General features: G+C 39.9%; 2 protein-coding genes across 4 annotated transcripts in view; one reads left to right on the top strand and one right to left on the bottom strand.

The window, feature by feature from the left end:
• Positions 1 to 769: 769 nt before the first annotated feature.
• sgf29 (SAGA complex associated factor 29) overlaps positions 770 to 12,573 on the bottom strand; it is a 103,588-nt gene continuing 91,784 nt past the window's right edge. Inside the window, exons 1-10 of one of the 3 annotated variants that reach the window (XM_072694308.1) lie at positions 6,646 to 6,711; positions 5,402 to 5,481; positions 5,191 to 5,266; positions 4,978 to 5,050; positions 3,781 to 3,845; positions 3,566 to 3,695; positions 3,300 to 3,446; positions 2,792 to 2,827; positions 2,443 to 2,605; positions 770 to 1,374 (exon numbers count right to left, since the gene is read on the bottom strand). In XM_072694308.1, the coding sequence (XP_072550409.1) occupies positions 1,258 to 1,374; positions 2,443 to 2,605; positions 2,792 to 2,827; positions 3,300 to 3,446; positions 3,566 to 3,695; positions 3,781 to 3,845; positions 4,978 to 5,050; positions 5,191 to 5,266; positions 5,402 to 5,476 (882 nt within the window). In that variant the 5' untranslated portion in view covers positions 5,477 to 5,481; positions 6,646 to 6,711 and the 3' untranslated portion in view covers positions 770 to 1,257. Of the gene's footprint in view, positions 1,375 to 2,442; positions 2,606 to 2,791; positions 2,828 to 3,299; positions 3,447 to 3,565; positions 3,696 to 3,780; positions 3,846 to 4,977; positions 5,051 to 5,190; positions 5,269 to 5,401; positions 5,482 to 6,645; positions 6,712 to 12,573 lie in introns of those variants that run through there. The other 2 variants (XM_072694309.1, XM_072694310.1) reach the window with 2 other exon arrangements.
• Positions 11,145 to 12,573, top strand: part of nupr1b (nuclear protein 1b) — a 2,516-nt gene continuing 1,087 nt past the window's right edge. Inside the window, exons 1-2 of the mRNA XM_072693638.1 lie at positions 11,145 to 11,421; positions 12,361 to 12,498. Coding sequence (XP_072549739.1) covers positions 11,325 to 11,421; positions 12,361 to 12,488 — 225 coding nt within the window. The 5' untranslated portion in view covers positions 11,145 to 11,324 and the 3' untranslated portion in view covers positions 12,489 to 12,498. The remainder of the gene's footprint in view (positions 11,422 to 12,360; positions 12,499 to 12,573) is intronic.

Here is a 12,573-nt window from a genome sequence, read left to right as displayed (position 1 = left end):
GGGGGACTCATGCTGACGGGACCAGAAACCACTTTGCAATAATAATTGAAGAAAAGAACATTTAGTTTAAAAAAAAAAGACAAGTAACAGTACTTCAATGTGGGTGTATGCTCCACCTGTCTACCTGTGCAAAATTGTCTGCACAGCACAGACCAGAGGCAAAGTCAGACATGCCTACTCATGTGGAAGACCCGCTGCCTTCTCCCAGGCCAACCAAGTCTCAACAGTTAAAGTGCAGTTCATATAATTTCCACTACAACTTAGCTACTGCACGTAATGAACAGAAACGGTGTGATGCTAAAAATGTTAAAAACTGCAATGGCGAATTTGTCACAAGAAGGTGAGCAGTTTTACGTCTCCCAACCTTTTAGTTATAACATATCTGCATAATAAAAGAAACACAAAATAGTAGAAACACGTAACTAGAAGCTCACAGTAATGTACAAGTACAAACAACTTACAGAACCGCACTGGAACACCTTAATACATCCAGCATCAATAAAATAATAAAATGCTGCATGCAAAAAAACAAACAAACAAAAAACATTTATATGGAAGGACACAGCACAGCTACCACAAACATACTTAAAATAAATGTTAAGGACTTCAGTGTCACGGAGTAGAAAAACAGCTTCTGAAAAAGTGGTAAATGCATCATTTGAAAACACTCAAAGATTTAGTTCCCCCCTCTGCCTTTTAGGGCATGAAATTCAAGTTCGAACCACGTCACACACAATCATTATTCACTAAATGCAGAAAAGTCCTGGCAAACCTTTAATATGGTTTATTTTCACTGTTTTTACACAATTCACCTGCAGTAAGTTTATTTCCCACGAAACAGACAGGAATGTCGTACAAAAAAAAAGACCTCCAAAAACAAAATGTACATGGCATGATGCCAGAGAAAACTGGAGTAGAATCACACAGACCTGAATCATGAACACAGTCCTCATTTACCCCAACTTTGGGTTAATTCACAATTCCCGCTCATGGTACTGTCACATCCTGTGTTATCCAAGAGTCATTTTTAAATACGAAGAGAACACTGTGGCTGTGCCCCTCACAGCTAAACACACAGATTCCCTTGTCGTTCATGTTTCATCTCGGTTGGCATCAGTGAAACATTTATGTTTAGAAGTCTTGATCAAACATCCAGTTTTAATAACAGAGGTGACCATAACCAGTAGAGAAGTCTGACGCTAAAATCAGCACCTCCGTTTACAAAAACAAGTAAAAAAAAGTCCACTTTTCCCATCTTCACTTCTTCTTGTTCTCCTTACAGGCCACCACATATCTTTGGGCAACGTTGAGAGGCGGAGAGTAGCCGTCTGCATACGAAGTGTCTTCAAACAGCACTGAATAGTCGTCCTGGGGCTGCAATTAAAACAATGCTATTAATCACACAGACACTATCAAACATAACTCTATCTATTTGTATCTACATACATCTGTGTTTGCGAGGAGAATTCTTCTATTTTATTAACCATGTGGAAAATAACTGCAGTAAATGGAGAATGGTACAGATTGGTGGAATCATTCCAAGAAGAAAACTAGTGAAAGAAAACAAGCAAGGAACATTCTGGGGCACCGTCAGGTTAAAATACAGGAGAAATTGCTGGATAATTATTTCGTTTTTTTTTTAGCGATCAACAACTATTCAAATTCAAGTCATATCAGAAATTCTCATTTCGAGAGCCCACATCTATTACACAGTACAAAAGCCCAGCATTTGTGCTCCACTACTGTGGTATGCAACCCCAATGATCACCACATGTAATTTGAAGATGGATGCTCAACTCTCATTGCAGTTACGACCACAGAAATCAAGTGTTCCACACCAACTTCAGGCAAAAGCTGAATATTAGCTGGTTGTCTTAGGCAACGCTCACACATTAGGTAAAGTCTTAAATCCAATGATCACCAATTCTGGTTTGTTTGAGGCTGTTCACGCTAGCTTTCAGTTTATATCTTCACCAGCATCACAGGAGCTTATCAAGGAGTTCTAGTGGCTGACAGCTGGGCTTAATCACAGACTTTGCGTTTTAAGATTTTTATTTTTATTTGACTCTTCAGCAACACCCTCCTGTGGAGGCATTATGTCATTTCTTTGACAGTTTGTATGAACAGAGACATGATCACTCTCCTATACTCCTCCATACTACTGAAAACTTCCCTCACTGCTGTTGTCCGGCATCAAAGTATCTAAGGCAGTGAGTCTGCATATGTTAGTGTGAATACTATTTTTTCAATAGATTGCATGAAATTTGATTGAAAAGCTGCTTATTATCCACCAAAAATATTTGTTTACCAGCATTTGCAGTCCTACTAGTAAACATTTTCATATTAGGTTAATATTATTTTACAGAGGTTGACACTACAACCTCCTCCCAACACATCATTGTTTCTATTACTCCCTCTATCTCTCTATTCTCTCTTTCTTACCCGGTGTGGAGGGGTGTGAATGAGTGCTCTGTAGAAGCATGTGGTCTGTGGGTAGAGGGCCAGCACCAGCTGGTCTTTACTGAACAGGGCCTCGGGGTCCGTTTCTGGGTTGGCCTTCCATTGTGGCAGCGGGATGATTCTTCTCCGACTCAGTGTGTGCCTCCTGAAGCAAGTCAGAAGGGCATAATCAGAGACAGAAGTGAGAAGGGCAAACAATCAGGGGAAGACTGAGAGAAACCACAAAGAGCAGCGTCAGCGACAGGCAGACAGCAGCGACAAGGGGAGCTAACATAATAATAAAATAATGGCACAGAAAATACAAATAAACAAGATAAGAGATGTCACTTACTCTTTTCCTTCCTCATCAATGTCATCCACCTCATACCTGAACAAGATAGCAAACAGAAATTACAAGTTACTTTTAGTCATTTTGGTGTACTTCTGTTGGTCCATTCTGACGACTGTAGAAAACAAGGACGCCATGGTTCCATTCCCTGTCGTTCTATAGAAATAAAGCCAAAATTGTCTGCACAGCAGAGACCAGAGGCAAAGCCAGACATGCCTACTCATGTGGAAGACCCGCTGCCTTCTCCCAACAAGTCTCAACAGTTAAAGTGCAGTTCATATAATTTCCACTACAACTTAGCTACTGCACGTAATGAACAGAAACAGTGTGATGCTAAAGTTAAAAACTGCAATGGAGATATTAGAAACATAGCTCTACTAGTGTATTTTAACTCATTCTGAATCACACCAAATCAAATCATCTCAAATCATCAAAATGTCATATGAGATGAATTAACTGCTTCCTAAATAATCACATCCGTTGCAACAGCGTTGGCCGCAAAGATAGTTACTTGTTGGTGGAGTGGCTGTAGCTGACCACTTCAGCCAGGATCCACTGTTCATCTCCGTCTACAGCCTTCACTCGAGCTGCCACCTTATCCCCCTGTTTAGCAACATAATCACTGTTCGCAGGGATGGCTCCACACAGAGGAGGCGGACTGTGGCAGGGAAAGAAACAGAAACGTCATTACCTTTCATTATATCATTTATTCGCTACATTGATAAAGTCTGGCGCTGGTAGAGAAAGCGATGGAAAGCTTAGAAAGCAGGCCGCTACCTTTCGCCTGGCTTGCCAATCCAGAGTGGAAGCGTCATGGCAGATTGCTGGAGTAATGTCATCAGAACGCCTCTCCGCATGGTCTTCCTGGGTGGGTCACTGTCATTGTACACCCCAGCCATCCTCGCAGCTGAGGGAGGTTAAGGCAGTTTGAGTGAGCCATTACCACAAATGAACACACACTCACTCTCTCTCACACACTTTCAATAACTTACCAATACGTCTCTCCTCCAGTAGAGATTTAATTTCTGCAATCTTGTCAAGAGCATGCCTCAGAATACTGTAGGTGAAAGATGGAAATATTCAAATATTATGACATTTAATCTGATCTGATTATGATGTCTAAAGAAAGTGTGTTGTTAAAGAAAATATAAACCCCAACAGTTATTCTACTTAATACCACAAGATGGCGTACTATCATTATGGTTCTTTGAACTACTGTTTAAAAAACATTAGGAATAAACAGGTCGTACAGTGAGTATTCTTAAACCAGCCTGTTTAACACTGATGCTAAATCTGATGCTACAAAAAAAAAACTATTACAAGGGATGCATGATATCAGAATTGTATCAGTATCAGCAGACACAAATTCATGTTACTGAATTTGTTGTCCTTTACGAATAAACCTTTATTTTTCCTTTATCTACTTTAAAATGTAAATAAATGTTAATGCATCATTAGCCAATATGTTTACATCAAAAGTCAGCATTACCATTCAATTCCCATATGTGCCTTAAGTCTAAACAGAAAACAACAGGGACGCTCCTGTTTTCCACCATGATAACTGTAGGATGTACAGATCCATTAGTGTTATGGCAATTGCAAATACGGCTGCCAGTGGAACTGGGTCACTGGTGTTTATCGAGGAGGAAAACTGTTGATAGAAGTAGCATTCTCAGCCTTTCCCAGTCAGTAAGCGACAGTAGTACTTTGCATGTGCACGTGACACTACAGTAACAGTAGTACAGTGGTTAGTAGGTTAAGGGCAAGGATCCATACATTATATTATAAAGTGATATGAAAGATGTTGTAAAATGCTGTCGCATCTAAGACATAAAGATATAAATAGGTTATGTGGAAAAAGTACATAAATATGCATCTGTGCATGTATACATACATTAATACATTAACTGTGAGGTAGATAAAGAACCACTAACTTTCACATGCACCCTTTTTTTTTAGCTAATGAAGGGAGGTAGCATGGTGTTGAGTAGCCTGACTGCCAGAGGGATAAAGCCATGCCTCACACAATAACCATCATTATCTTAAATCCTTTTATCTTTTGCAGTTTGATGAAGATCAAGTGTAACTCTAAAAAAAAAAAAAAGCAAAAAATACAAACAAAAAAACAGTACACCTCCAAATGTCCAGTGAATCAGTGGGGAAAGATATGCTCAAACTCCACTAATTACCTGCACTCCGCTTCTGCGTCTGCTTTTGCTGTGGTGTACAATCCCCGAAGTTTTGTCCGATAGTATGGAGAAGCTGTGAAGAGAGAGAGAGAGAAAGTAGAGGAATGGTTAAAACATACTGCATATCAGGAATGGGTACAAATTATGGATGGATGAATGGATGAATTTAGTTGAAATCAAAATGAGAGATACTACTAGGACATGTCGACTGACTCTTGTTTTCTGTCTGCATCCTTTCATGTGTCTTCTGAATGTTGAGCAGGTTGTGTTCACTGCGTGACCGCTCCTCCTTTCCATCAGAGGAAGAAAGAGAGAAAGATAATGAGCCAAAGCACCACTGGACGACCAATTTCACTGAAAATGTCACGCAACGTGCCAGTCTCAGCAGGAGTGAGGTTTAAAAACAGAAAAAGGAAAAACGCACCTGAGTTTGTTTTATTAGTTGATGGAGCTCAGTCAGCAGCTCGGCAATTTTAGTATCTGCAGACACCAAAGCCATTGAGCCTGGAACAGAACTGCGGCAGTTAGACTCGTTATCCACGCAGCACTCAAATAACAAAAGTAGTACTCTAGCCAAAATAGTGCCTATTCACATCCTACAGTGGTCAGCAGTCAAAACTGGTTGAGCACAGAAGAGATTCACAACAGCTGTATGAAGCATCTGTATACTACTTACGCCTGTATGGTTTGAGATCCATAAATAAGATCAATGTAAGACCAAAACATTTCTGACACGGCCAAATGTTTGTGGACACCCCTTCTAGTAAATGCATTCAGCTACTTTAAGTTGTCCCACATTGCTGACATAGATGAGCAATAGCCCATGCACACGCAAAGCTTTTCTAGCCCCTGTAGAAAAGTACTCCCAACAGAGTAGGACACTCTGCAGTAGATAAACCAGGCATGGTTTATAGGGGTATAAAGCCCCCCTAGTATTGAGCTGTGCAGCAGTGGAACGGTGTTCTCTGGAATGATGGTGCTCCATCCTATACTTTTGGGATGAGTTGGGGGTGAGGTGAGGTGGCGATTATCCAACACCCTGATTTCACTATGGTTCTTGTTGCTGAATGCAATCAAATTCTCACAGCGATACTCCAAAATCTAGTTTAATGGACAGTAGAGAAGTTACTCCAACCAAAGCAGGATAAACTCTTTTTTCAGCACCCTTGATTTAGAATTAAAGAGTGAATAAGCAGGTGTCCCAATACTTTGTGCACATAGTGTGCAGAGTATTTGAAAATGTGTATAGTCACAAATCTGAACCACTGAATGCACTGAAATATTTATTTAGATAAATGAACGGTTCTACAGGCTTCACACTTTTAGAGAGCATTTCAGTTCTCAGATCTGCACCGATGTTCTCTGGTAAACCCATGTGGTATCCTGCAGTAACTGTTTATCATCTCCATTCACAAAGTCACAGTCCCTACACCCTCTACTCAGTCTGTCTGACTGCAGACATCAACACCAACACTGTAGGTGCTAGCTAGCTAAGTTAGCCTGGCTGGCTAGCATTAGCTTTAGCTGCAACAACAAAAGCACGAAGCTGTGAGCCTACCACAGCTAAACAGACTTTATAGGCGGGACGCCCAAATATTTATTTAGTAACGGCGAGTTTTGCGTGCTTGAATATGACCCGTTTCACAAATCTGAACACCCCTATCTTACCTTTCTTTGACGTTTGCTTTCCTCTATGGTTGGGCTGTTGGGTGGGTTAGGCCTTGTACAGAAGCCTCGAAGGGACATTCGGTGCGACGGGTAAACCCTAAAACCGCACCGCAGTCGGGCTTCATATCAGTCAGTGGATTTTAATCCTACTAGTATACAATTTTTAAGGACTTCATTTATATTCAATTAAATGGTTTTATACAATTAATTAACTGAAAATATTTTTAAATGATAGTCTCGAAAAATCCCTACATTTTCCCCTTACCCTAAATGTAGTCAATAAGCCAAGGCTAATGTTGCTAACAATTAATGAAGGTTTATACCCACCAGCTGATCATGAAAACCTCATTCCTATTCATCACACACTTGCTTCAACATTAGCTTTTGTCCATTTATTCATACTGGCAACATCATCCAGTGCATGCGCCGCTCTTTTGAGGTCTACAGAATATATTCACCAGTTTTCAATGGTGTTTAGGTCGGGGAATTGTGGAGATAATAGTAAAAACTTCAGACCGTAGTCCATTGTGGATTTTGAGGTGTTTAGGATCATTATCCTTTTATAGAAACCATCTTCTTTTCGACTTCAGCCTTTTTATTGATGATGTGACGTTTACTTCCAGTATTTGGTGGTATTTAACTCATTGAACTCATTCTTTTCACCAGTAAGATGATCTACATGCCACTGGCTGCAGCACAAGCATAAAGAATCATCAGTGCACCTGCATGCTTAACAGTTGGAGAGGCATTCTTTTCATGACATTCTGCAGCCTTTTTCTCTAAGGGAAGAAATTGTGTAAATTATAAAATGTTATAAATATTATTTTAAACTATTTCAAACTATCTATTTTACTCCTTTACTATATGTTTTACATTCCACTACAAGTACATGTCCCCTTTTTCCTTTTCCACTGTGCAACGTTACTGCACTTATTGGAAAACACACTGGCGTACATCCTCGCTCTCACATAGAAAACACAGACTACCAGTAGCAAAAAGGGTTGCAAAGTTGTAATGGTGATTAGATGATATAATTGCATTTAAATCACATCTGACACAGCAGATGCCTCTATTCTGTTTGAGGAAATAACTGTCATTGCCATGTATTCAACACTAATCATTATAGTAATGATACATGATGTAATTATAACCATATTTATAGGCTATCCTGCAAAAATGAAGCTTATTGCACCTGCCATCCCTACTGAACCTGGTTTGTGTATAACATATGCTTTGGTCTTTTGTTCACTTGTGTTCATTTGCACATTAAATAATTAGTAACCAACAATGCACATGCAGACCAACAAGCTCTACATCTGAGGCAGCAGTGTTTCGGTTAACTGAGCTGAGGCGTGTTGAATTGCTTTGTATTGTTCCAAATTATTTCTGCTTAAAGTAGGCCACTTTCAGTTGGAGTTTCCTTCAGTTTCACCCTGAGTGATATTTGTGTTCGACCTCTGAGCACACAGAAAGTGTTTGCACTTTGAATGCAAATGCACATCTCGACCCGAAAAAGAAACTGAGAAAAGAGAAATGAGCATGAAACCCCCCCCCAAAAAACTTAGGCTTACTTTTGCTTAAGAGAAAAACAACACAGAAGCAAACAAATGCAGACTTATTCATTTATGTAATCAGCAGATTATACTTTGGTTATCTTTAAGATCAGATATTGAAAGAGGCCAAAGTCTGAATGTGAAGATAATATCCCTGAAACGTTAAAATTAACCCAGCTAAAGTTAATTTTCAACAGGGTCACCTGAAAACATGGTAATTCCGGAAAGACCGATATTTAACAGCTAAAAGGGTCGCTGTCAACTGAGGATTGTTCAGCCCAGCTAATAATCCAAATATTTACTGTACCAAACGCTCCCCTTTCACATGACATCCACCAGCCATAGTTCAAACTGTAAGCCAGTTCATGAGGAAAGAGTATGATTGCAAGTGAGCGCATTTGCAGAATGAATACTATGTTTATTAGAGAAGGACTTGAAAGACTTGCACAGGTGTGATGCTTTTTAGCCCTCATCTGTGGTTGGAAGTATGAGGACACAGGAAAGGGGTTCCTCTGATGATCTTTCATAAAGCTCATATTTGTGCTGGTATGGCTGCACAGTAGAGCAGTGCACCATCACTCCAGAGTCTGCAAAATTTTCCTCCATGTCTTTTGCAGTCGCATTGGGGATTCAATTAGCGGTTCTAGCAATCCTATGAGAAATCCTATGAGAGAGACAGATGTTTCATAGCTAACAGGATCACTGTCAGCTGAGGATCATTCAGCTGAGTTTATAATCCAAATATTTACAGAACCAAACACTCCCCTCTCACATTACATCAGTCACAGTTCCAGCCAAAACTCACGAGGAAAGAGCAGGACAGTACATTTGCAGGATGGATGGTACGTGTGGAAGAGGAAAAAAACAACAGAATATGTATAGATCGATGTAGCTTGTAGTTCTTGTCTGTGGTTGGAAGAACGCTGAAAAAAAATGCTGAACTAAATTCCAAAGCCTGTGAGTCTGCAGCCAGCAGTGTGTGTACGTGACTGGTGATAAGAAGTACAGCTTGTCCTTCTGACACATTCTCTCTCTTTGTTTGTGAATGAAAACACAATCATGCTAGGTCATTTCTGCCTCAGCTTCACATGCAGCACAGACAAACACACCCACACCCACACACACACACTCACTGTACCCATGTATTCATAAACACTGGTCATGTATCCAAAGTGCTGTGCTGTGGAATATTCCAGACCTCAGCTCTAAACACACTCCCTCAAATTGTATTTCTCGCTACCCTGTGGTCTGACTCAGACAGGAAAAACTTACAGGAATCCACGTCCTCCCTATGAAAAAGCACTACCAGAAAACACTAGCAGTCACAACTGTACCGCCTAAACAGTGTTTTATACACACACCTGTATACACACTGGAACGGATACAGTGCAAAGTGACCGGTTGAATGCTGTAGAGATAACTTTGAACACAACATCCTTTGCCAAGGTTACAATGTTTAATTTGGATTTAAAATGCCATCACATGGACTAAAACCCAGGTGGAAAATGTATATTTTATAGGCTGATATACTGAGAATGTACAGCAGTCTCAGACCTTTTGAAAAACTGAAATGGAAAGCTGTTAATATGGGCAGTAGGTGTTTCTCTAATGTTGGAATAAATACAAAAAAATTAAATTAAACAATTCAAGAACTATACATTGCGAGTTCATGTGTAAGCACATTAGCTTCCAAAAGCTCAGATGAGTCAGATGAGCTGCTGGTGGAACTGAACAAATCCACAGGGCTGGAGTTCACAGAGAAGTCAGGAACCAAACTTGTGTTATTCTAACATAGTTTTTCTATGTAAGATGAGATAAGATAAGATAATCCTTTATTGGTGTATATTGTCACTCATGCAAAAAACATGTTGCCTGCTTTCACCTTATATCATAATGTGAGTCTTGCAGTCTTTCTTTTTTTCAAATTGTATCACTATATGATAATTAACAGACCAATAGAAATGCTCCAAAATTACTTGGAATAAGATCTTTTTACATTGACTTCCATGGAAAGTTGAGAAGAGGGGTTTCCTTCTCCTTTAAACATAGTAATAGCTGAACAGTCCTCTAAATGCGAGAAGTAAACAAAAAGGTTGAGAGTAGCTTAGTGGGAAACACACCGCTGCAGGACGTGTGAGGTGTGGGTAAATGGACAGGTGTGGTATATCTGATATATCTGTTGGTAGAGGGCCAAGATAGCATAAGAAAAAAGAGATGAATAGAACTAAATGGAAGGAAATAGGCTAGATTACACTAAACTAGACTAGAAAAGAACATACATTTATTAAATTAAACAGGTAAGAACTTACAATAATCAAACAGAATGAGTCAAAAAAAAACAACACCACAGATTAAAATAAAACCGACTACACTAGACAGACTACACTAGACAAAAGCAGGAAAGATCAAAATACTATAATAAGACAGGAGGAGACAGACATAGACAGAATAGAATAGAAACTTTAACATGGTCATTAACACCAACTAAGCTAAGCTATACATCCATAGACATACCATTCATATCATCACAGTCCAGTGAAAAACACGGATCCCCCCTAATATTTGAACTTTGAATGGAAGTCAATGTAAAATAAGAGTTTATTTCAAGTCATTTAGAGCATTTCTGTTGGTCTATTCATGAATAGTTTAATATGGTTCAAACCATGGAGAAAACTAAAAACAATAAACATGGAGATACATGTTTTTTATTGGACAGCATTGGACGATATACAGTCTCTCTAAAGAATAATGCTGAACTGAGCAAAACAAAACAAGGTCATCTGACATGATGTTTTATTTGGCTGTAAAAGGGCAAAGCCCGTCAGCTAAACATTAACTCGGATCTGATGCAACTCGGCCTGAAAGCAGGGCAGAGACGCAGCGGGGGCGGAGCTACACTCTATATAAAGAGCCGGAGAAGGCGAATGTAAACACAGCGCCCTGGAGAAAACCAGCAGCGGGAGAACAAAGTCCTCGGTCGGAGACACAGCTTTATTTTCGTCTATATCCTGAGCTAACTGAACATTTGTTCCCCCAGGTCTGCTTCGTACTGTTCGAGAAAGTGCAGTTGGTTGTAACTTAGTTTTACAGCTGTCTGAGTTTTGGAGCTTCAATCCAAAAATCACGATGAGTCACGTCGACGTGAAAAACCTGAAGCCATCTACATTTGAGGATCGTTACTACGATGAATACGAATATTATAACCTCACAGACCGCTACACAGGTAAGTTAAAGTTTTTACATGACAAACTTTTTTTTCATTTTAATTATTTATTAATTAATTAATTAATTATTTGAAACTAGTTTTCCCAGTATGTGCTGTTTTCCCTACACTTTTTCTAAAGCCTTTTTCTGTAATATGTACATACGTGGTGCTATATGTGGTTTTAGTGTGGTAGGGCAGTCTACTACTGTAGCCCAGTGTTTTAGTTCCACCTTCATTCCTGTAGCCCATCTGCACACCACATTGTCCCACTCACCCCTCACTTGGCTCAAGATTTGAAGAGGTGTGCCTGTACTGACTTCATGTGAAGGAGGGCAAAAGGAGGTTCTTTTGTTAGCTGGATGTCCTAAGCAGGGCCTTTCTGAACAACTGTGGTCCCTACAGGACCTGCAGTCTTCACCCACCTTTTTCTTGTTTGTGGGAATTTAATTTAATGGCTCAATGTCCTGAAGATGTTTATACTGCTTATAGCAGAAACTGGCCATGACATTGGGTGGCCATTAGCTCTTTGCCTGGATAATTATTTTTAAAATGAAAATACTTCTCTCAAGAGAGACTTCATGAGGAGTTGAAGTGCCGACATCGACTTCAGGTATAAAGGGGAAGAAATGTAATGTGCACCTGGGCAACATGAGTGGGTATTTCACAAACAGGGCCCCTGCTACCCTCATCCACTTCTTCACCTTGTTTACAAAAATACAATCATCTTAATAGCTCAGGGTCCTTAAGATGATGTGTACCATAGAGCAAGAAATGGCCCCTGAATATGACCTGTCATATGACTCCTTGGCTCTCCTATTGGCTCATTAAAAATTCTCTGGCTGAGCTCCTTTGCAGACAGCCCCACAGGATTGCAGAGCAGGAAACACTTCAGTGCAGTGAGCTGTTTAGTTGTGGTGTGTGATTTTGAAGATGTGCTTTTCTCTGTGTGCCCTGCAGAGTGCAGTAGTCGCAAAGGCAGGACGAAGAAGGAGGCAAGCTGCAACACGAACCGCCACAACCCTGCAGGCCATGAGCGCAAAATCGTTGAAAAGCTTCAGAACTCTGAGAAGAAGACCAAAGAGTGAAAGCTAGCAGGTAAACTACATAAAGTAGAGTTTGGGTGTGGGTTTTTTTTTTTTTTTTTTTTTTTTCTTTGTTCCAACACTCCTG

This window comes from Salminus brasiliensis, chromosome 12 (genome assembly GCF_030463535.1).
Source record: "Salminus brasiliensis chromosome 12, fSalBra1.hap2, whole genome shotgun sequence".
Lineage (NCBI taxonomy): Eukaryota > Metazoa > Chordata > Actinopteri > Characiformes > Bryconidae > Salminus > Salminus brasiliensis.
The sequence above is the reverse complement of the archived record's forward strand: the minus strand, read 5'-3'. Positions and strand labels throughout refer to the sequence as shown.